General features: G+C 47.9%; 1 protein-coding gene and 1 long non-coding RNA gene across 4 annotated transcripts in view; one reads left to right on the top strand and one right to left on the bottom strand.

The window, feature by feature from the left end:
* Nucleotides 1–568: 568 nt before the first annotated feature.
* Nucleotides 569–10,535, top strand: LOC120876778 (2-acylglycerol O-acyltransferase 2-like). 2 transcript variants are annotated; one of them, XM_040258865.1, is made up of 6 exons: nucleotides 569–740; nucleotides 4,029–4,207; nucleotides 6,646–6,850; nucleotides 7,147–7,321; nucleotides 7,947–8,146; nucleotides 9,605–10,535. In XM_040258865.1, exons 1-6 carry the CDS (start codon nucleotides 650–652, stop codon nucleotides 9,757–9,759), a joined length of 1,005 nt encoding a protein of 334 aa, XP_040114799.1. In that variant the 5' UTR covers nucleotides 569–649; the 3' UTR covers nucleotides 9,760–10,535. The 2 variants fall into 2 exon arrangements, with proteins under 2 accessions (XP_040114799.1, XP_040114801.1); XM_040258867.1 differs by lacking the exon at nucleotides 9,605–10,535 and adding an exon at nucleotides 8,177–9,592 and having other exon boundaries at nucleotides 7,947–8,142.
* A 2,278-nt stretch (nucleotides 10,536–12,813) lies between these two features.
* Nucleotides 12,814–21,747, bottom strand: part of LOC120876798 — a 32,375-nt gene continuing 23,441 nt past the window's right edge. For both annotated transcript variants that reach the window (XR_005724206.1, XR_005724207.1), the window contains 2 exons: nucleotides 12,985–13,087; nucleotides 12,814–12,853 (listed from right to left, as the gene is read on the bottom strand). This is a non-coding gene — a long non-coding RNA (uncharacterized LOC120876798). The remainder of the gene's footprint in view (nucleotides 12,854–12,984; nucleotides 13,088–21,747) is intronic.

Here is a 21,747-nt window from a genome sequence, read left to right on the forward strand (position 1 = left end):
CAGCGTGGAGACCACTGGTGAACTTGTCAAGGGCAGTTCCATGGAGCAGTGATGTATGAAGTCTGGAGGTGGGAGGAGAGAATGGGAGGGAAGGGTGTGGAGCTGACAGTTGGAAGACAATGACAGCTCTTCCAACAGTTGTGCTGTGCAGGTGAGCTGAGGAATAGGGCAGGAGGTGGAGGAGATTATGGGGCCAAGGGATTTTTAGATGGGAATTGTAATTACAAATTCGTGGAAGGGAACAGTGGATCTGACAAATGAAAGGAGACAACTATCACAGCCAGGTAGCTGTGAAGGTGGAAAGAAGACAATATTGTACTGTATTTGTTGCTTCACATGCCAAGTGATAGCAAGATTTAAGCAAACAGAGAAAGAAGATATGGCAGATAAAACATTATTTTAAAAGGCAAATGTCCTTTCCTTCCTCCATTTCGACATGGGGCCTGGAGAGTGAGTTCAAAGATTTCTCCTAAGAAAGAGATCCTTGCCAAGCGGGGGCAGGAAGATGCTGGGGTTGGGTTGGATTGGGCACCCACCCACTTCAGAACCCATAAATGCTTAGCCAATCTCTGGCAGCAGCAAACACCAGCAGGTGTCTCAGTCTGCAGCAGAACTCAGAGAAGCCTCCAGAACCCACAGAGGAGCCAGCATGGTGGAGTTCGCGCCTTTGTTTGTGCCACTGGAGCGCAGATTGCAGACCTTCGCAGTCCTGCAATGGATCTTCTCCATCTTGATCTTGCGTAAGGCATGCTGAGCTGGGAACAGGAGGCCATGGACACCTGCCACTTCTGGAGCACAGGGGGCATTGATGGGAGAAAGATATAGGTCCTAAAAGGGCTGCTGAGATCAGCACCTGGGGAACACCTGGTATGAGGGACAATTTGCTCAGCTGGCCTTCCAGGTGCTTTGCCAGTAGGAGTGTGTCTGACTGGCTGCACCCACCCACTGCCCAGTCTGGAATACTGGGAGGTCAAGTAGCTAGAGGGAGGGAAGCTGAGGAAAGGGATCTGGGTCCACTGGTGCCAGGAGCAGGAGCTTGTACCTTGTCCCTTATCCTGGGGACAAAGGGAGCCCCAGGAAGGCTTTAGGTATGGGAATGACAAGGTCCAGTTTGTGTGGTATAGGTCCCTATGGCTGAAGCCAATGGATTTCCTGTGTTTAGGGCATAGGGTGTAAATTAATGACAGGGAGCAGTAACAATCTGTATCAGGGGTCTCCAAAGTATGCCCCATGGGCCAAATCCAGCCCACTCATTATTATTATATTGGTACAGCCCATGAAAGTGAAAGAGTCACTCAGTCATATCCGACTATTTGTGACCCCATAAACTGTACAGTCCATGAAATTTGGAATTCTCTAGGCTAGAATACCAGAGTAGGTAGCTGTTCCCTTCTCCAGGGGATTTTCCCAATCCAGGGTTCGAATCTATGTCTCCCTCATCGCAGGCATATTCTTTACCATCTGAGCCACGAGGGAAGTCACCTGGGCTTCCCAGGTGGTGCTAGTGGTAAAGAACCTACCTGCCAATGCAGAAGAACTAAGAGGCACTGGTTCAATCCCTGGGTAGGGAAGATCCCCTGGAGGAGGAAATGGCAACCCACTCCAGTGTTTTTGCCTGGAAAACCCCATGGACAGAGAGGACTGGTGGGCTATAGTCCAAGGAGGTCCCAAATAGTCAGACACGACTAAAGTGACTTAGCACAGCACAGCACAGCACAGCACAGCACAGCACAGCCCATGAGCCAAGAATGATTTTTACATTTTAAATCCTCAGCTCTGTATATAATATCCTCTGAGTTGCCTCTTTGGCTGCAAAGTCTGAAATATTTACAGTCTGGTGTTTAGGGTAAAGATTGCCTCCCCTGGTCAAGGGAGACTGGCAGTAGGTAGAGAAATGGTTAGGAGATGGATCCACAGGGCGGGATTTAAAGGCTGGTGGGAGAGTGATGACCTCCAGTGGGGGAGTAAGCACCATACATATAGTGAACAGCTGGTTCATACTGGACATGGAGCAGGTCCTATGGTGGAAGGGCCAAGAGATGACTGGACTGCTTAACTAGGACCAGTCACAGTGGACTCAGGGCCCAGAAACAATGGGTTTCTTGTTTACTCTGTTTCCTTCTCTTAACAATTCACATCTCATATAGGAAGGTAAGATCCTTTCAAACAATTTGTCTTGTTCTCAGCTGCATTTCAAGCTCCTAAAAGAGTTGAAGTCAATGAATATTTGTTGAATGAGTGAATGCTGGGAGTACAATGTAGCCCAAATAGTAGAACTGAATGCCAAATCTCATCCTACTAACTTTTTGTGTGACCTAACCAATCTACATACCCTCTCTGGGCCTCTGTAAAGTGGGCTTTTACATTTTTTCCCTTGTTGTAATAAGGTAAAAAAAGTCTTTTCCTGTCCTCAGAAATTGAAAAGACTCCCTGGTTAGGATTTTTCCCGCTGACAGTAAAGAGTGAGCCTAGGTGAGGGGGATGGTGGGGTGTAGGAAGATCTTTAGATCAAATGGAAATACCCTGCATATGGGTTTTTTTCCTAACATTTATTTTCTCAGTACAAAACTAATAATGTTACTGTGACACACTGAAACAAAATGTGTATCCTAAAAGTAAAAGAATTCCTCAAATACTACCCTCCAGGGAGTCACTATTAACAACACGGTTTTACCTTCTAGAGCTGGTTTTCTGAAAATGGGTGTGGCCCACACAGACTTCTGATTTTGCCCAAGGGCAACAACCTAGCTGGGGTTTTATTGCTTTCTTCACATTGTAGTGACAAATAAATAAATAAATGAAATGAAATAAAACCTAAGTCAGAATCCTGGACATCTTGTCCCCACTGACATCCTGTAGCCTTCCTCCAGATTTGCGGGAGTCAGCTTGAGAAGGCCAGGATTTTCTGCCAGTTCACAGTTGTCCCACCAGTACCTGACTCATTGTAGGAGCTCTGTGTAAAGTGAGCATCTGTGAGCTTCAACCTACTTTGTCTGGCTTATGAATTTTACTACTATTTAAATTGAGTCAAACATCCCCTCTTCTTGGAAACCGACCAGGAATGACAGCCCAATCTACCCTACTTTCAGATGAAACAGAAGTGGAAACTGACCTTTAAGAGTTTGAATGTATGGGATTGAGTGGAGTCAATGAGTTGAAGAGGGAACATTATTCCCTGGGAATGAGGTTCCATTGGCATTAGATTAATGACAGCCCCACAGAACTCCCCAACTCTGAGGTGAAGCTGGGACTAACCTGTGGTAGGGACTGAGAATCAAAGATCAGAAAGGAATTCCTCACTGGGCCCAGCCCTAGTCATGCTGTACAGGCAGATGTGTTAGCCTCTACCTCCCTCCTTTGGCAGGAGAGGGAAGGGCAGGCATAGGAAACGTGAGCAAAAGCTAAGAGACAAAGAGCTCAGGGAGTTGTAGGAACACTGAGCAGCTCAGTGTGGCTGGATTATGGGGATGCATATGGGTGAGTGAAGCTGGAGCAGGAAGGGACTCCAGTCAGTCATGGGGAGCTTGAAAGCCAGGATGAGCTCCTTGGACTGTGCCTCAAAGTTATGAAAAAGCCATAGGAGAGCTTCATTAGAGGAGGGATATGGTGGGATATACCTATGAAAGATGGGCTGAGGGTGTACTGAAAGAGGGCTGGGCAAAGACAATGTCTCCCTTTTCTCTGTGGTCCCAAAGGCTCATTTAATCGCTTCTCCATCAGGCCTTTACTGAGCCCTTGGTAAATACAAATTACTTAACAGGACAGAAAGGGAAGTGGAAGTGATAAGATTGGAGTGAATAAGCAGCATGGTACAGTGGGAGAAAGTTTGTAGTTAAGTCTGTCTTCAAATTCAGGTTCCCAGTGTGACACTGGAAAGGCTACATTCCTTTTTGCTTGAAGGCAGGGAAGGGTGACTCCTTCCTCCTGGGATGAGGGCTGGACAGGGCAGTGCTGCTAGTGCTGGGCATATGGGGAGAGCTTTGTCCTTCATTCCTGTGACTACTGACAGCTCCTGCTTCCCTCCCCAGCTGTTCTCTGCCTTGTGGTCTTCATAGGCCTCCTGTTCACCAGATTCTGGTTCTTCAGTATCCTGTATGTGATCTGGTTGTACTTGGACCAAAAGAAGCCATGGCAGGGGGGCAGGCACAATGAGATCCTAAGGCACTGGGTCATGTGGAAGTACATGAAGGACTATTTCCCCATCTCGGTGAGTAATGGGGTGGCTGGGGAGTGGCTAAGCCTGTAGTGCCCCACGTGTCCGTGGGGAAGTGTGGCCCTGTGTGCGGTGAGCAGAATACCAGGCTAGGAGGAAGGAGCTGGGCTTCCACCACTATGCGGCCTGGGGAGGAGTCAGCTTCTGTCTGGCGGTGGTTTACCACCTGCAGAGATGTGGGGCCACTATGAGGACTGATGAATGAACAGGATTTGAAGGAGCTCTGTGGACTATATATTGTAGCACACATATATGTCTTATAGGTGTAAACTGCTCAGCAGACATGCTTGGATTTGCAGGTATAAAGTCATGTCCTTAGAGAACATCTAGCCCCACACCTCTTCAAATAAAAAGATTGATACCCAGTGAGAAAGAAAGGCATGACCAAGGCCACACAAGTCCTTTTACTGGTTTCAAAGTTTGTGTATTAACTTTGGGTAAAGAAGCTAGGCAGAGAGCCCTGAACTGGTTCTCTGGATCTATTCTGCCCCAAATTTCGGTATGCTTTATGTCCTTGGACAGAGCCTTGCTCAATCAGTTCCTCAGTTTCCCCATGTATCCAGTAAACATACTGCTCCCTTCTACTCTGAGTGCCTCTGACTGACTCTCTGACCTAAGGTCATTGTGGACACCTGACCATGGGCTCAAAGGTCAGTCCTGATTGAGGAAGACATTGCTCTAAGTGAACTGAGCCTTCTACTTCTTTCCTATATCACAAAAAGACTGAATCTTTGGGTGTAAGTCCTGGGAAGGGATGATTTACTGTCCAGATAGGGTGGGAAAGGCAGGAGAGACACAGAAAGGTGCCAGGAAGAGGCAGGTGGCCCTCCTCCGGAAACAGAAGAGAAGAAATGGATAGAGTGTGACCTGTGGAGCTGGGCAGGATAGGTTCTAATACCAGATCTGCAACATACCAGATCTTGGGTGAGCTAGTCTCATTGAACCTTGATTTCTTCACATGTAAAGCAGAAATTATGCCACATTCATTATTGGGTTGTGAGGATTTCATGAAATATCAGATCATCCTAGGGCCTCCAAGAACAGCATGTGGCTCTCTTTGCAACCAAAACTGTTGTCAATTGAATGTCTGCCAGGAAAATGGTACTGAGGGGCTCTGTGACTGTCTATCCACATCCCTCATGCTCTTCACCCAAACAGGTAACCCCAGGGGAGGGTTTCTCAAAGTCACTATTAAGATGGATGGGACACTGGACTTGATTTGCAGAAATTTCATGTGTACAGCATTCAGGAGTCTTGCCCACTGCAGGCCTGCAGAGGGCAGGCAGTACCATTGAGTGGGTGCAGAGGGCAGGATGATGTGCCCAGTAACTTGCCTGTCTTGGGCTGGGAGCCTGCAGAGATAACTCAGTGGCCTCACATTCTGGACCCCAGCACCTCCCAGGAGATCCTCCAACTCTTCCACACACTTTCACTGTGCAGGCCCTGCAGGAATGATGGGCTAGTCCATAAGTGGGAGTCCGTGCTCTACTGGAGCTCTCCCACATTGACAAGCCTCTGCACTCCCTGCCAAATGCTTGTGGATTCCTGAACTTTAAACAGTTCCTGCTGTGATTTTTATAAACTAGAGTTTAGTGGTGGAATTTCAAGCAAAATGAGGAAATGGTTTCTGGGTCTTGGAGCTTTCTAAACACAAGTGATAGGCTTCCTCAAGAATTAACGGTAGAGAATCAGGCAGTGTTTCTCCCAGGACAAGGGGCCTCCACCTCATCCTGAAGATCAGTCCAGGAGCTGGGTTTCTATGTGAGGATTTCATTATCCTGGAGCAGCAGTGTCTACACAGGCCAAGGCCTGAGCAGGGGTGCAATGCTGTGAGCAGGCTGTGACCTGGTGTCAGGAAGTGCTGCAGACTTGGCAGGATGCCTCCTTGACCCCTCCCCACCCAGACCTGCGGGCATCCCTAGGGACTTCGTGCCCCTTTTCCCACCCCCACTTCCTAGCACACTGGGGTCTCTTAGACTGAGTCACAGGAACTCAGGGGTCAGCCCTGTTCCAGGACAGAACTCCAGCTGCCCCAGTCTTTGGAGAGATGCTCACTCCCTCCTGCAACGGCTCCTTCATTCTGGGTGGACTCTGCCTAGGATAAGGTTTCCCTTCATGTAGGACAGGGGCTTGTGTCCCTGTCACCCTCCCAGGAGTCCTTGGGCAGGGGGCCTTCCTTCCCTGGTGGGTCCATTCATGGGTCCATTCTCTTCATTTCATTCCACAGTCTCCAAGAGTGTCTCCTCTGCTCCAGGTCTGCAGTGGGGACAAGGATCCTCAGATAGGCCATCTCTAATTTCAGCACATTCACATGGGGTGTGATAGCACTTGGGTACAGAGGAGACATAGAAGAGGTCAGCCCAGAAAGTCAGCAGGTGGACCAGCGAGGGCACGAGGTACAGCGCCAATTCACCAGGTTTCTGTCCCCACAGCTAGTCAAGACCGCTGAGTTGGACCCCTCCCGGAACTACCTCGCTGGCTTCCACCCTCATGGAGTCCTGTCAATTGGAGTTTTTGCCAACCTGTGCTCAGGGAGCACGGGCTTCTTCTCAGTTTTCCCTGGCATCCAGCCACATGTGACAACGATAAACATATTTTTCTGGATGCCATTCTTCAGGGATTACATCATGCAAGGGGGTAAGCCTTCCCAGAACTGGAGAGCCCAGGAAAATGAGGGCTGCAGGCATGGAGGAAGGATTTCAGGGAGGGCTTCTAAGAATTCTGTATTTCCTCCAAGAACATGTGTGGTAGAGAAGGAGGCTAGACCCAAGGAAGCACTTCCCATAGCTCTGTTCCCAGCAATGAGCTTGGTGAGGGGTTGGGAAGTCCTCAGGGAACTCCCAGCTGTAGGGGGAGGGTGAGTAGGGACCTACCGCATCCCCCCTATGGCCCCGTCCCCTTCACCCCATAGCTAACCACGTGACTCTCCCCAGGGCTGGTCTCAGCCGACAAAGAGAGTGTTGCTCACATTCTGAGCAGGAAAGGAAGCGGCAACCTAGTGACCATCACTGTTGGGGGTATCAAGGAGGCACTGAAGACCAGGCCTGGAGCCAACAAGCTGGTGCTGCGGAACCGCAAGGGCTTCGTCAGGCTCGCCCTGATGCATGGGTATTGAGGAGAGGGCTCTGGGTTCAGCTGGAGATTGGCAAGTATCATGTTTTGGTGGGAAGACAGCAGAGATCAAGACAGGTCCTATTTTAGCAAAAGATGTTCAGTCCATTCATAGAGAGGATAACTTAGCAAGATATTTACTGTCTCATGTCCAAATGCCCAGAGAAGATTCTAGAAGGGAGACTAGTTGATCAAAAGGACTAGGTGTGATGGGTCATACTGCCTAAAGTTGGCATTATATCTGAGACCTAGGTGATCTGAGAGAGTAGAGTTTTGGGGCACAGCTTAGAGCAGTTATCCAACCTTGAAGCACCTCTGAAGAACACAAGCTAGCTGGGGCAGAAGAGATTTCCCAGAAACTTTGCAGATGTTTGGTGTTTGGGAGGACTCTACAACATTCTGATCTTGTCATGGTGTAACTGGAAGGTGGTGATCCTAAGAGGAGCTGGGACCTACCCACTATCTCAAAGCAAAGCTGTAGCACAACTGGGAGTTACCAAGGCCACCTACTTCCAGCCCAGGGCTTTGTTCTCTGCTGTAATTTTTGTCACAAGCTTCCTTCTAGGTGACCAGTTTGAATCTTCTTGCCCCTCCACACGCCCTCTCTCCTGTCTCCTTCCAGAGCAGATCTAGTGCCGGTCTTCTCCTTTGGGGAAAATGACTTATTTGTCCACCCTAAGAATTCTCTTGGCTTTTGGTGGAAATGGTTCATTGATCAACTGTACAAGAAGATGGGTGTTGCCCTCCCGCTTTTCTATGGCCGTGGAATCTTCCAGTACAGTTTTGGTTTTATGCCCTACCGCCGACCCATCACCACCGTGGGTGAGCCTAGACCCGGGCTGGGATAGGGAGGTGGGGGGGAAGGCTACAAGGCAAGAGGCCTGGGCTCTGCACTGCAAGAAGACGTGGACTTGGGTTGGACACATCCTTGACCAAGTGGAGCTCATGTTCTAGAGGGTGAAATAGAGACACAGGCAAATAACCCTGACAAAAGGCAGTCTGGGACAAGAACTGTAACTGAGGTACAAAGAACCATAGCCATGACAGATTACCAAGCACCCACTGTGTGGCAAGCACTGCAATGGCTCCTTACAGCTCACTTTTCCAGGTGACCTTGGAGGTAGACCCTCATCCCTATTTTATTGATGGCAAACTGAGACTCAGAGAAGGTAAATCACTACAAACAGATCCTCATGCCCTTGAGTACAACACTGAGGCTTGAATCAGGATCTACTTGACTTTTATGATGCCAGAGAAGGAGGGTTTAATTCTGACCAGACAATCCCATAAGACTTTTGGAGGAGGTGAATACAAGGGAAGGGCATTCCAGGTCTGTTAGAATTGTGTATAAAGTAGCAAGCAGCAGGCTATAAAGGAGAGCCTGAGGAATTTCCCTGTAAATAATGGGCATGGGCTTTAGTGCATGGACTTAGCACCATCTTTTCTGCTATATGGTCATCTCATTTGCTTTTGTCTTGAATTCCAACTAGGTTCCAATGGCAAAGCTTATAGAGAGAGGTCTGTTCATCTCCACTCACCCAATCATTTCTTAATTGAGTACAGACTTGGCCAAGTCTCTACACCATGACTTTTCCTGGGTTGTCTGGCAATGTTTTCATGAATATAATTCACAACTGATGCCTCTAGAACCATTCCCAAGAGAAGAAGACAGAACAGCTGCTTTCTGAGCCAGGCAGAGCAAGAGGAAAGAGGTTGATAGGTCTTCCCATGTCCTCCCTAGAATGGGGGGCACTGCAGACCAGCATGGAGGGAAAGGAGGAAGAGGCACTTGGGCTGTGAGCTACCTCCTCCCAGACATACAGACACTTCCACTCATGGCATCTAAGACTCCCGGATTCATGTGTCCATGAGGCTAAGAGCACCTCCTCAGGGCTTACAATCTGTCACTGATTCTTTCTGGCTATGTGATCTTTCAATAAGTTACTTAACCTCCCTGAGCCTCAATACCTTACCTGTTAAAATGGACTAATAGCAGGTTCAATCCCCATAGGATTGTTCAGAAGATTTTAGGAGATAATACAAGTAAAGCACCTAGGACATTGTCTGGCAGGTGGCAATGCCAGCTGGAGGTGTTTTTATTATTTCAGAATCTCAGAGTTGTCCTAATATCTAGATTAGATCACCCAAAATACAGTTGAAAGGGAAATAATACAGGCACTTTCCAGTAGGTGTGACCACTGGCATGGAGTCCTGCCCCATGGGATCCAGAGACCCCAGTGGTTCCTACTCTGGGCCACCACTCACTTCTGTGTCTTGCAGTGGGGAAGCCCATCGAGGTGCCGAAGACTCCGCATCCCTCCCAGGAGGAGGTGGACAGGCTGCATCAGCGCTACATGAAGGAGCTGGAAAACCTCTTCGAAGCCCACAAGCTCAAGTACAACGTCCCAAAAGACCAACACTTGGAGTTCTACTGAGTACCTTCCCAGAGGAGGGGCTGCCCCAAAGGGCAGGGCTGGCCTTAGGCAGAGAGGTGCTGTGATCCCAGAAGGCTTCCTGGAGGTGTGTGTTGCACACATCTCCAGAGCCTTCCCTGACTTCTGCAGCTCCACCCCATGCCAGGCCCCAGGTCACAGCTGGCTCGTGGAAGAGGAGACCAGACTCTGGCATCAGGGATTTGCTCTCCTGCACCGACTCCTCTGTAATGGGCCCTCTCCTTGGATCTGCCCACCTGAGAAGTGGGAGAGATACTGGGAGAGGATGATGTTTGTGTCTCTGTCCTCTGTGGTCCTGTCACTCAATGAGCAGGACAAAGAGCAGCTCCAGTTAGCAGGTTTCCCTTCCTCTGCTTTGAGTGACAGCACAGAAGCTGCCCCCAGCTACAGCCCTTTTTCCTACAAGCTCCCTCATCCTGCCTCCTGCCTGTCCCATCTCCTCCCTCCCTGAGCTGGAGAGGAGGGTGAGGTCACAACCTCCTGGCTCATCCTGGCACCTCTGAGTTTCTGAGTCCTCTAAGCCCCATATGGCAGCCAGAGGGGCCTGGAGGTGGGGAAGACCTGAGTTCTGTCACTGGCTAAATGACTGTACACCAACCTCTTCAACCTCCCTCTGAGTCTCAGTTTTCCCAAGAACTAAAATGACCTCTGACCTCGGCTCTAATCACACATAGGCTGAAACCTGCTTATGGTAACTCCTACTTTATCCTTTGTAATTCAGCCCTGACCTCAGGCTCCATATATGTCAATTCATCACATGAAAGATTCAATTTTACTTTTTTCTCATCCTCCTTACCTAACTGAAAACACTGGTAAAAGACTCCCATTTAATCCCAGCCTGGTTTCACAGCCCTCCTGCCCTGTGTCCTCTTCCCAGACAGTGGCTCAGATAGACCAGAGAAAGGCATGTTACCTCTTCCTCTCTGATCAGTCAGCTCCAAATTACCACCTCTGGCCTGTTCTGTGGGAGAAAAGGGGGAGGCTATGTACAGATACAGGGCAGACCAGGCAAAGGATGAAGGCCCTCAGGGATTGGCAGAACTGGAGTCTCCTCTTAAAATTAGGCTGCCCTTTGATATGGAAGAAGTTCTCAGACAAGACATCATTACCCACAGGGGGCAAAGGATCTGCTGGAGCCCAGCCTGATGATACTGCTTGATGGTGAGAACAAATAGGACAGATGTCAGCCAGCACAGCTCTGCCAGCCACTACATGGCCTGGCCCAGCCTCACCCTCTCAGGAGGACTGGGCTTTGCTAGAGATCAGAGGAGGCAGAAGTGGAGCACATGAACTGCTGAGGGAGCAAAGGCAGAGAGGAGGGAGAGGGCAGAGCACACATGGGTGAGACTTCCTGATGAGGGCCAGGCTCAAAGTGAGGTTTAAGAAACAGGAGGCTGAGGTTTAGGCCTTTGTGCAGTAAACTTCTATGGAGTTGGGAGTGGACAGGGTAAGACATGGTCCCTGAGGATGTCTGGCCTGTTGTCTGGGAAATTACTGTCCAATCCAGGGGTCAGGAATTCACTCCCTCCAGTAGGGAGGAGCCCTGGGAAGTGCTTGAGCTGAATCGGGGCATGGGCCAGATGGAGGGGCAATGGATCCCCCGGACTGGGCTGAGCATCTGTCTTAGTGACCCCACAGCAGGGCAGAATCAGCTCCCTGAGCCACTTTCTAAGAACCCACTACATCCTGGGCTCTGGGTGGATGCTTCATGTGGAGTACTCGATGTAACTGACATGCTGCTGCTGCTGCTAAGTCGCTTCAGTCGTGTCCGACTCTGTGCGACCCCATAGACTGCAGCCCACCAGGCTCCCCTGTCCCTGGGATTCTCCAAGTAAGAACACTGGAGTGGGTTGCCATTTCCTTCTCCAATGCGTGAAAGTGAAGTCACCCAGTCGTGTCTGACCCTCAGTGACCCCATGGACTGCAGCCTTCCAGGCTCCTCCGTCCATGGGATTTTCCAGGCAAGAGTACTGGAGTGGGGTGCTATTGCCTTCTCCGGTAACTGACATGACTTCTTCATAATTAAACGAGGTTCATGTCAGAGATGTTAAAGGATTAGTCATCCTGGTCCCAGGCAGCTGTCACATGCTGCTCTCATCCTGCCTGGTTCTGGACTGAAACTGTGCAGAATTAGAAATGGCAAGTGCCTGGGAACCAGTCAGGCACACAGTCCCCACCCCCAACACCCCTCTGCTGGCATTAGGACCCCATACAGGTCACATTCCCTCATTGAGTCCAGTGCCTTCACCTTTAAATGGTTCATCCATAAATGACTGTTGAATAAATAACAGCTCTTCTTCACCCCTTCCATTTATAAATTCCTGGAAAAGTTTTTGAAAGAGCTGTGAAATTTTGTGTCTATCACAGACCAGGTTTGGACTTTTCTTGGATTCTGTGTCTTTCCCTCACTCCCTGCCAGAAAGCTGACCTGAGTGTTTCCCTTTTCAGTCAGTTGAACTGGTATATCCACGCATGGCCAGTTACGTTCTTAGAGAATGAATAGAAGTAGATGGGCAGAAAGACCCTTTCTAACAGCCCCTTTCAAAGAGGCCCTAAAAACACAAAAAGACAGTAACAAATTTTGGCACTATCAATAAAATGCCAGTGATTAAGGATCAAAGGTGACCCGGTCCACAGCTTTAAAAAATGTAAGAATTGTCAGAGGCCTGCATTAGGAATACTCTAGATTAGTGCATCTCAAAATATCTGTGGTAAAGGAACAGATTTTATATATATATTTTCTAATTCATCATTGACCTATCCATTTGTAAAATACAATATAAATTACCCCAGAAATAAAATAAGAAAACAAAACAAAAAAAACATAGTGCAAATCAAATGTTTTAAATTATTTTATTTTTGGCTGCAGTGGATATTCATTGCTGTGTGCAGGCTTTCTCTAGCTGTGGCCAGTGGGGTCTACCCTTCCTTGCAGTTTGCAGGCTTCCCATTGCGCTGGTTTCTCTTGTTATGGAGCAAAGGCTCTAGGCATGAGGGCTCAGTAGTTGCAGCACACGGGCTTAGTTGCCCTGCAGCACATGGAATCTTCCCAGACCAGGAATAGAACCCACATCCCCTGAAATGGCAGGCAGACTCTCAACCATTGGACCACCAGGAAAGTCCTCAATTTTTTTATTATTACACATAGAACTACTCTGCCACGTTGCTCTAAGGTTTCTGAGCAGTTCTCTCCAACTCTGTACTTACCTTGTCAGGAACCAGTAACAAGCAGCTCGTGGACACAGGCAGGTCCTCAGATCACACAGGAGCCGCACTGTCCCAGGATGTATGCTGCAGCCTGGTTATTGGCCTGCAAGGGGGTTGTGAGGTGAGGGGGACAGAACCCCAGTGGACTGCTGAGCGCTGTACATGGGTCAGTAGGGGCTGTCGTCTCAGCCCCTGATACCCAGTAGGATGAGGGGCTCTGGGAAAGAATTGTCTGAGGTCACACAGCTGGAAAGTGGCCAGTACAGGACTGGTCTCAGCTCTCATCTCGGGCTCTTCCAACCTCCCTTGAGGGAGGACCCTGGAAAATGACTCCCAGTTGCCCCTTCAAGGAAGGAGGGGTGGTCCCAGTTGCAGAGCTCTCTGCACAGGGGTAACTGATCCTAAGACAGATCCAGGTGGGATGTCAGCCTCGGCCATTTTAGCCCAACTCAGGACCACTCTGATGGGCCATTTTGGTTTGCATTTGCCTCTTGCACAATTCCACTGTCTTCCTTCCACAAAAAGTTTAGCCCAAATCAGGAGCACTCTGATGGGCCATTTTGGTTCAACTTCTCCCTCTGCCCAATCCCACTGCCTTCTCTTCCTCTTACAGATGTTGATGTCTAGGCTCCCCTTAATAAACATTCTGCAGACCAAACACCATCACAGAATCCACCTCTTGGAAAACCCACCCAGGAACATCATGCATATATGAAGGATGAATTCCCAATATGAGGCTCAGAGAGGTTAACTAACTTGTCCAAAATCACTCAAATTTCAAGTGATTTTTACACTTGCAGAGCCAGGACTTGAACTCAAGTCTGACTGCAAAGCCAGAACCATTTGCCTTGTGAGTATGACCTCCTGATTACAAGCCTGGAAACAAATGAGTAGGAGAAAAGTCAGCTTTAATTTGCAAAATGTAAAGTAACTCAATACAAAATGACACACCATTTTGGAAGACTTTTTGGCAGTTTCTGACAAAGTTAAATATAGGCTTATTGTATAACACAACAATAATGTTCCAAGTATACACTCAAGTGTTTTGAAAATAAGTCCACACAACAATCGGCACATCAGTATCTATATAGCAGCCTTATTCATAATCTCCAGTCACCAGGAGCAACCAAGATATCCTTCAGTGGGTGAAATGAAAAACACACTGTCCTCCATCTATACAATGGAACACTGCTCAGAAACAATGAGAAATGAGCTATTCAACAATAACATGAATGAACCATAAATACATTTTGTTAAATGAAAGAAGCCATAAAAATGGCTACACTGTATTTGATTCCATTCATATGATTTTTCTGGAAAAGGATAATTACAGGAATGGAAAACAAGTTAGCAGAAGTCAGGGATTTAAGGAGTAAGAATCTTAGATGGGGGAAGCAGGGGAATTGTTTAGGATTGTACAACAAATCTATATGGTATTGTAGGATGTATACATGAGACTACATATTTGTCAAAACCCACAAATGGTGAATTTTAATGTATAGAAATTAAAATTTAAAACTCAGGACTTCCCTGATTAGTGCTTTGATTGCATAGGCATGGATTCAATCCTTGGTCGGGAAACTAAGATCCTACTGGCCACACAGCATGGCCAAATAAATAAATAAAACAAGCTTAAAAATTAACCAAGAAGTTGATGAATCCCAGGATGGAATGTAGACAATTACAAAAGAATCTTAACTGAATTACAAATGTATGAGAAAATCTCATGGAACTGAGTAAAGAAAAAGGACTGACCAAAGTAACTTTGGAAAATAGTGTATTGACTGGAAACGGCCAAATTATGAATATGGGTTAATATACAGACCTGTATTTCCAAGCTCTATCTTCTGAGGGAGGCTGAAAGCAATGCCACCCGAGTAGCAGGTAGCATCAAGACCTAAATTGTTGTTTCGAATACATTCTCTAATGAATGGATTTCTGAGATACTTAGGGAAATAACTGGTGCTAGGGTAAGGCCAAGGAGCTTCCCCAGTGGCTCAGCAGTAAAGAATCCACCTGCAATGCAGGAAACCCAGTTTGATCCCTGGGTTGGGAAGATCCCTTGGAGGAGGGCCCAGCAGCCCGCTCCAGTAGTCTTGCCTGGAGGATCCCATGGACAGAGGAACCTGGCGGGCTATAGTCCATAGGGTCACAAAGAGTCGGACGTGACTGAAACAACTGAGCACACACTCAGGGTAGGGTCAGACTATAAGATGAGTCCCAAAGTGTCAGAAGTAAGGGAGTGGTCAAAACACAAAAATGACAGGAGCGTCTCAAAGAAACACAGGAGCCAAACTGGAAACACTCCCAAGGCCAATGGCTGGAACAATTTGACTAACAAAACAAATAACATACTGTTTTGCATTATAACCCAAAGTATAACCAAATGTCTGCAGTGTATACTAATATAAATATGACTACAGTGTATATTAATATAAATATGACTGAATAACTTATACACAGGGTAGAAGAGACAGCCTCCTTTATAGAAGAATCCCAAGTACTTCATGTAGACACTGTGCTTTCAAGGAGGTTGCCTACAACCCCTTCCCACTTGAGCTAGGTTAAGCCTAGTGGCTTGTTTCCATGAGTTAACTATGGAAAGAGTAGAGGGAAGAAAGGAGTTGAAGGCAAGGGAGGAACAGGAAGAAACTGCACAACAGAAAACCTGGCAAACACTACCTGAAGATCACCAGGTAGTCAAGGTCCACGTCATCAGTGATGTCATGTTGATAGTATGTACCCTTGATATGATGTAATGAGCGTGGCACTGCACTTCCGTCGTCTGCATTCCCACACCCCATAACCCCAGTCTAACCAAGAGAAGAACATCAGATAAATTCTAGTTAAGTGACCTTCTCCAAAATATCTGCCCTGTATTCCTCAAAACTAAAGGTCATCAAAAACCAAGGACTGAGAAACTGTCACAGAGCAGAGGATACAAAGAGCACAAGATGACTAAGTGTAAGGTGTCTTGGATGGAATCCAAGGCTAGATAAAGGTCTCCTGAACTTTGAATAAGTTGTGGGGTTTAGTTAGTGGTAACGTGCCAATCTTGTCTCTTGGCTGTGACAAACGTACCAAGGTAAAGTGAGACGTTAACATTTGAAGAAACTGGGTAAGGAGCATAGAGGAACCCTCTATATTGTCATTGCAACTTTTCTTTCAATCTATCCCTATTCTAAAATTAAAGTTTGATTTAAATTAAGGAAAATTCTATCAGATGCTATATGAGTTTTCTGAGGCTGCTTGTAAAAAATGACCGCAAGCTTGGCCACTTAGAACAACAGATATTTATTCTCTCTCATTTCTGGGGGCCAGATATACTAAATCAGTGGCATTATGCCAGTTTGCAAGTGGTGGGCAGCACCTGGCTTCCTCATGAGTCTCTAGGGGAGAAACTGTTTTCTTATCTTTTCCAGCTTCTAGAGTTACATATATTCCTTGGCTCACAGGCCCCTTCTCCGACTTCAAAGCCAGCAGAGAAGGAACTTCAAATCTCTTGCTGTTTCTGTTGTTTCATCTCCTCCTGCTTTCTGGAGCTAGTCGAATCTGTCCCTAACTGTCTTACAAGGATACATGTGGTTCATTTAAAGCCCATCCAGATACTCCAGGATAATCTTCTTATCTTGAGATCCTTGATTTAATCACATATGCAAAGACCCATTTTCTCCTCATACAAGGTAATATTCATGGGTCTAAGGATTAGGACCAGATATCTTTTGGGGGATGCCATTTTAATCCTGCCACAGAAACCAATCAAGTTATTCATTCTCTTGGAGCTTCAGATTTCTCATCAGGGAGAGTTATGCATGCAAATATATGTAAATTAGGAAAGCTGCTAGGAAAGGCAGGGGTCTGAGGAGCATCTTGTCCTCGACAGATGAGTCCTGACTTGTTAGCAAGGTCCGTGGTGATGAGTACATGGTGGGAAGGACCCCAGCTGGGAAGCCTGTGACTTGTGTTCAAATCCCAGCTCCATTAGCAACTTGCAAATCACTTTGTGTATCTGGAGTATTTTGCATTTTCAAGAAACTCTCAAATGTTAGTCTGGCCCTGAGAGAATGCTGGGCAGGACCTCTCAGACTCCTGTAACCATGAGATGTTATGATTATAGACCTTCACTTTCCTGGGGGCTTCCTATTGCTAGTCCATCTTGGTCCCTCCTCATTTCAAGGTTTAATTTTTTTATTTGGAAGATAATTGCTTTACAAGCTTATGTTAGTTTCTGCTATACAACATGGGTAAGCTATGTGTATACCTATATTCCCTCCCTTTTGAGCCTCTCTCCCACCGCCCATCCCACCCTTCCAGGTAATCACAGAGCACCTAGCTTCCTATGTTATAAAACAGCTTCCCACTAGCTATCTTATACATTGGTCTTCCCTGGTGGCTCAGACTGTAAAGAGTCTGCCTGTAATGCAGGAGACCCAGGTTTAATCCCTGGGTCAGGAATATCTCCTGTAGAAGGGAATGGCAACCCACTCCAGTATTTTTCCCTGGAGAATCCCATGGATGGAGGAACCTGGTGGGCTACAGTCCCTGGGATCGCGAAGAGTCGGACATGACTGAGCAACTAACGCTTAGTGTACATGCCAATGCCACTCTCTCAATTCATCAAGCTCTCTACTCCCCCCGTGTCCACAGGTCCATTCTCTGTGTCTCTACTGCTTCTTGCAGACAGGTTCAGCAGTACCGTTTTTCTAGTCTCCATATATATATATGCATTAACATACAGTATTGTTTTTCTCTTTCTGAAAGACTTACTTCACTCTCTGTAAGATATGGTAACATATATATGGTAAGATATATATATATATATGTATATAGTGCTGTGTGCATAGTCGTTCAGCTGTGTCTGACTCTTTATGACTCCATGGACTGTAGCCCGCCAGGTTCCTCTGTCCACGGGACTCTCCAGGCAAGAATACTGTAGTGGGTTGTGATGCCCTTCTCCAGGGTATCTTCCCAACCCAGGGATCAAACCCAGGTCTCTTGCATTTGCAGGCGGATTCTTTACCCTCTAAGCCAGCAAGGGAAGCCCAAATATATATATACAATGGAATATTACTCAACCAAGAAAAGGAATAAAAATGGGTCATTTGTAGCAGTTGTAGCAATGTGGACGAACCTAGAGTCTGTCAAATAAGGCTGATTTTCACTGAGCCCTCTGGAGGCAGTGTAGTGTCCCCAGGGAGTGGCAGGCTGTTGCAGAGCCTTTGTGGTGGGGGAGGGGAGATCCTCTTTGCTTCTAAATTGCTTCTAGCCAAGCCATGTGTACACCAGGTTCAGCAAACTACAGCCCTGTCTGAACGATCTGTGAGCTAAGAATGACTTATACAGATGAACATTTGCCATCACTTGATTATAGGTAATGATGACTAAGCTCCAGATGTCATCCTCTGAAATGTCTGCCCTTATAATTAGTAGACCTATAGTAAAAAGAAAAAAGAAAAAAAAACTGTACTCAGTTATTTACTTTAAATTTAATGTATTATAATTTTGTGAACATTTCTCTCCCCCTCATCCTCGGCTCCCCTCCCCTCATCCTCCCCTCTCCTCCTCTCGTCCTCTCCTCTCCTCTCCTCTTTTTGTAGGAGAGGACTACATAAAGTCCTTGCTTGGCCTCTTGTCCTGCAAAATCTCCACCAGCCCTACATTCCATTCAAATTAGTCTCAAGCCATCCCCAGATCCACCCTGCACTTGGAGCCAGAAGGACCTCCCAGTGCAGGTCTGACACCATCAGTCCTCTGATGAAAACTGCCCAGTGGATTCTCTGTCCTCAGGATGTCTCTAGCCCCTTGGCCCGCTTATTGCCATTTGCAGTGTGGGCTCTGCCTTTCTTGCCAGCCGCCCCCCTACCCTCCTCCAGCCTTGCTGAGCTTCTTTCAGTTCCCCAGGGCTTCGTGTTTCCCCTACTGCCAGCATTTTGCACAAACTGTTCCCCCTTCCTGAAAGCCCTTTTACCCAAATGCAATTCTTGGTATGTCAGGAGTCCTTTTGATACCACCTCTTCCAGAAAGCCTTCCTTGATCCCACCCCTTTCAGGCTGTCATGTGTCTCCTCTGGGCTTCCACAGTTCCCAACTTCTGTCTACTGAGCATTCACCAAGCTTTTTAAATACCTGTGACCTCCATCAGCCTGGTAGCCTCTCAGAGCCAGGAGCAATTTGATTCTGAACTGATGACCCTTGTTTCTCACTGGCTATGTTCCTGCTGGCTCCTGCCACTCGGGAAGGATGCGGGCTAAATGTCAGGGACTGTAAGTCACCGTCCCCATTTCATTCCTTTCATGACTGCAGGTCCTCATCTGTGCACTGCAGGCAGGTGGACCCCTGGTCCTGGATGGACTAAGGCCTGGATCAAAGGTAGGAGTGGAACTGTGGGGACATGGATGGGGTGGATAGGGCAGGAGGCAGCAACTGAGCTTCCAGATGCTTTTATCATTGCTTCACAAGCAACACCAGACTCTGGGACTGCATGATCTGAGAAATTCCAGCCAAAGGTCACCCTTCAGTGGTCAGCTGCAACCAGCCTGCCTTGGACCCTGCCCAACTCCCTACCTCCCCCTCCCCTGAGAGCCAGGAATAAAAAGGACCTGGCTGGCCATGCTTCAGGCATGAGTTCAGGAATATGCATGTGCAAGCAAGTGTGAAAATCTACAGGTAAGTGTCTGCAGGAATATCAGTGTGTGTATATGTGGAGAAGGCAATGGCAACCCACTCCAGTACTCTTGCCTGGAAAATCCCATGGACGGAGGAGCCTGGTAGGCTGCAGTCCATGGGGTCACTAAGAGTCAGACACGACTGAGCGACTTCACTTTCTCTTTTCACTTTCATGCATTGGAGAAGGAAATGGCAACCCACTCCAGTGTTCTTGCCTGGAGAATCCCAGGGACAGGGCTGCCGTCTCTGGGGTCGCACAGAGTCGGACATGACTGAAGCAACTTAGCAGCAGCAGCAGCAGCATATGTGTTCGTATATACGTGTATATGGTGTACACACTCCTGTCTGTTCCTGGCTCATGTGTCTGAATGTGCCTGGCTGGGAATGTGACATCTTTCATCTGCAAAGCAGGAGAGTCAAGCCCCTCAGTCCTTCCAGACTGTGACATCCTGCTCCCTGGGGCTTCCCTGACACTGTACCCTGCAATCTCACTCCAAAGCTCTGTCTCACCTGCAGCTTCAGGCTCCCAGACGATCAGTGCCCTCACCCTGCTGCTGTCCATCCAGGGATACTGGGGAAGACCTGGGATCCTGAAACAAGAGGATGAATCCTGAGGGGAGCGAGGGAGCACTACTGATGCTCCACCAGGTTCCCTTCACAGGGACTCTGAACCCCATTCTCGGGTTGTGTCATTCTTTCTAACACCTTTCCCTGCACCTCTCCTGGGCTTCCTGGCTCCACGAGGACACAGTCCCAGGAGTAGATTAGGGGAACACTAGTCACAGTGCAAGTTTACATCACACCCTCCTGCTGCAGCCAGGGGCCCCTCGGCCCTGACTGACTGGGGAAGCCCAGCCCCTTGCTCTAAGCAGTAACACACTTGGGGCATCGTGTTTGCTGCCCCAAGGTATGAGCTGGGGCTGCTCCTGGTGTGGGTCACACCCTGCTTAGCTGCTTCCCCTTCCTCATTCTGCTGCCCCAACTTCTTCTCCAGTTTCTCCCACGGGCATTTCCTCAACAAACTAGGATCACTTGGCTCCTATCCTATGTCAGAGTCTGCTTCTGGGGAATTTGAACTAAAACAGGGAGCTAGGCTTAGAAACCAGTGACCCCCAACTACCTCCACACCACCTGGCTGAACAAAGAGTACAAAGAGCCCACAAGGGGATGGGTGTCTCCAGAGGCTCCCCTTGGTCTGCCATGTCCTACCCTCCTCGCTGTAGTCCCCCAAATCTCCCCATCTTTACTGTAGGCCCAAGGCCCTCTCTGAAGCACTCCACAGTCCTGGTTAGAAAGATTTCTCAGCCTGCTGAGTCCCTGTCCCTGAGGGTGTCCCCTTAAGCCATCAGCTCCCGTTAGAGGATGAAGCAGTCACAGTCAGAAAGTAAGAAAAGAGACATCCTTCCAAGTGGGGTCAGCGAGGCAAGAGTTGCTCTGCCAACACCCTCCACATACTGATTTCAAGGTGGTGCAACTGGGAGCACATGGGGGTCCAGGGGACAATGCTAGACCTTTCTTTCCTCAGAGGGGGCCTCTTATGGTAGAAAGGGCTCCATTCGGGAATAAAGGATTCTTCATCCCAATGGCACCTCTGTCATTGTCTGGTTGAGTAACTTCAGGGAGTCAACTGATGCTTAATATCACTGTCTGTGAAATCAGCAATGGAACACAGGGAATATGCCATTCAGAGCACAGGATGCAAGCTGCAGACCCACCTATGTGTGCGACACTTTCTCAGTGAAAGAATTGGCTGCTCACCTGTCAGCAGCTTCATTTCCCCTGTGTCACTGGAGATGCCCGAGTACCAACCTCAGGCTTGTGAGAACGACAGGGGGTGACCACAGAGCCCTAGGCAGTCCTACTTTGGAGTCCGCTTTGGAGACTGGTGGCTATTTTTGCTCATGTTATGGACCATAACAGGGCTGTGTAAGTGGCTTGGCCATGTAGTCTTGCTGACTAGACATACTATCTTGCTTTGTAAAACCAGATGACTTTTCACAAAGGACACACTGTCTGGTGGAGGGAGAGTTAAAAGGGTTCTCCCTCCTTTCTGTCCCACCTGCCTCACCTCTATTGCCTCTCTGGCTTCAGAAAGAAG

This window comes from Oryx dammah, unplaced genomic scaffold (genome assembly GCF_014754425.2).
Source record: "Oryx dammah isolate SB20612 unplaced genomic scaffold, SCBI_Odam_1.1 HiC_scaffold_17, whole genome shotgun sequence".
NCBI lineage: Eukaryota > Metazoa > Chordata > Mammalia > Artiodactyla > Bovidae > Oryx > Oryx dammah.

Excerpts from the sequence above, each read along its gene's own strand:
- LOC120876778 (XM_040258865.1), top strand. The coding sequence starts at position 650 with ATGGTGGAGTTCGCGCCTTTGTTTGTGCCACTGGAGCGCAGATTGCAG. Across the intron at positions 4,208-6,645 it reads AGGACTATTTCCCCATCTCG|CTAGTCAAGACCGCTGAGTT; the intron begins GTGAGTAATGGG and ends CTGTCCCCACAG. Across the intron at positions 7,322-7,946 it reads AGGCTCGCCCTGATGCATGG|AGCAGATCTAGTGCCGGTCT; the intron begins GTATTGAGGAGA and ends GTCTCCTTCCAG.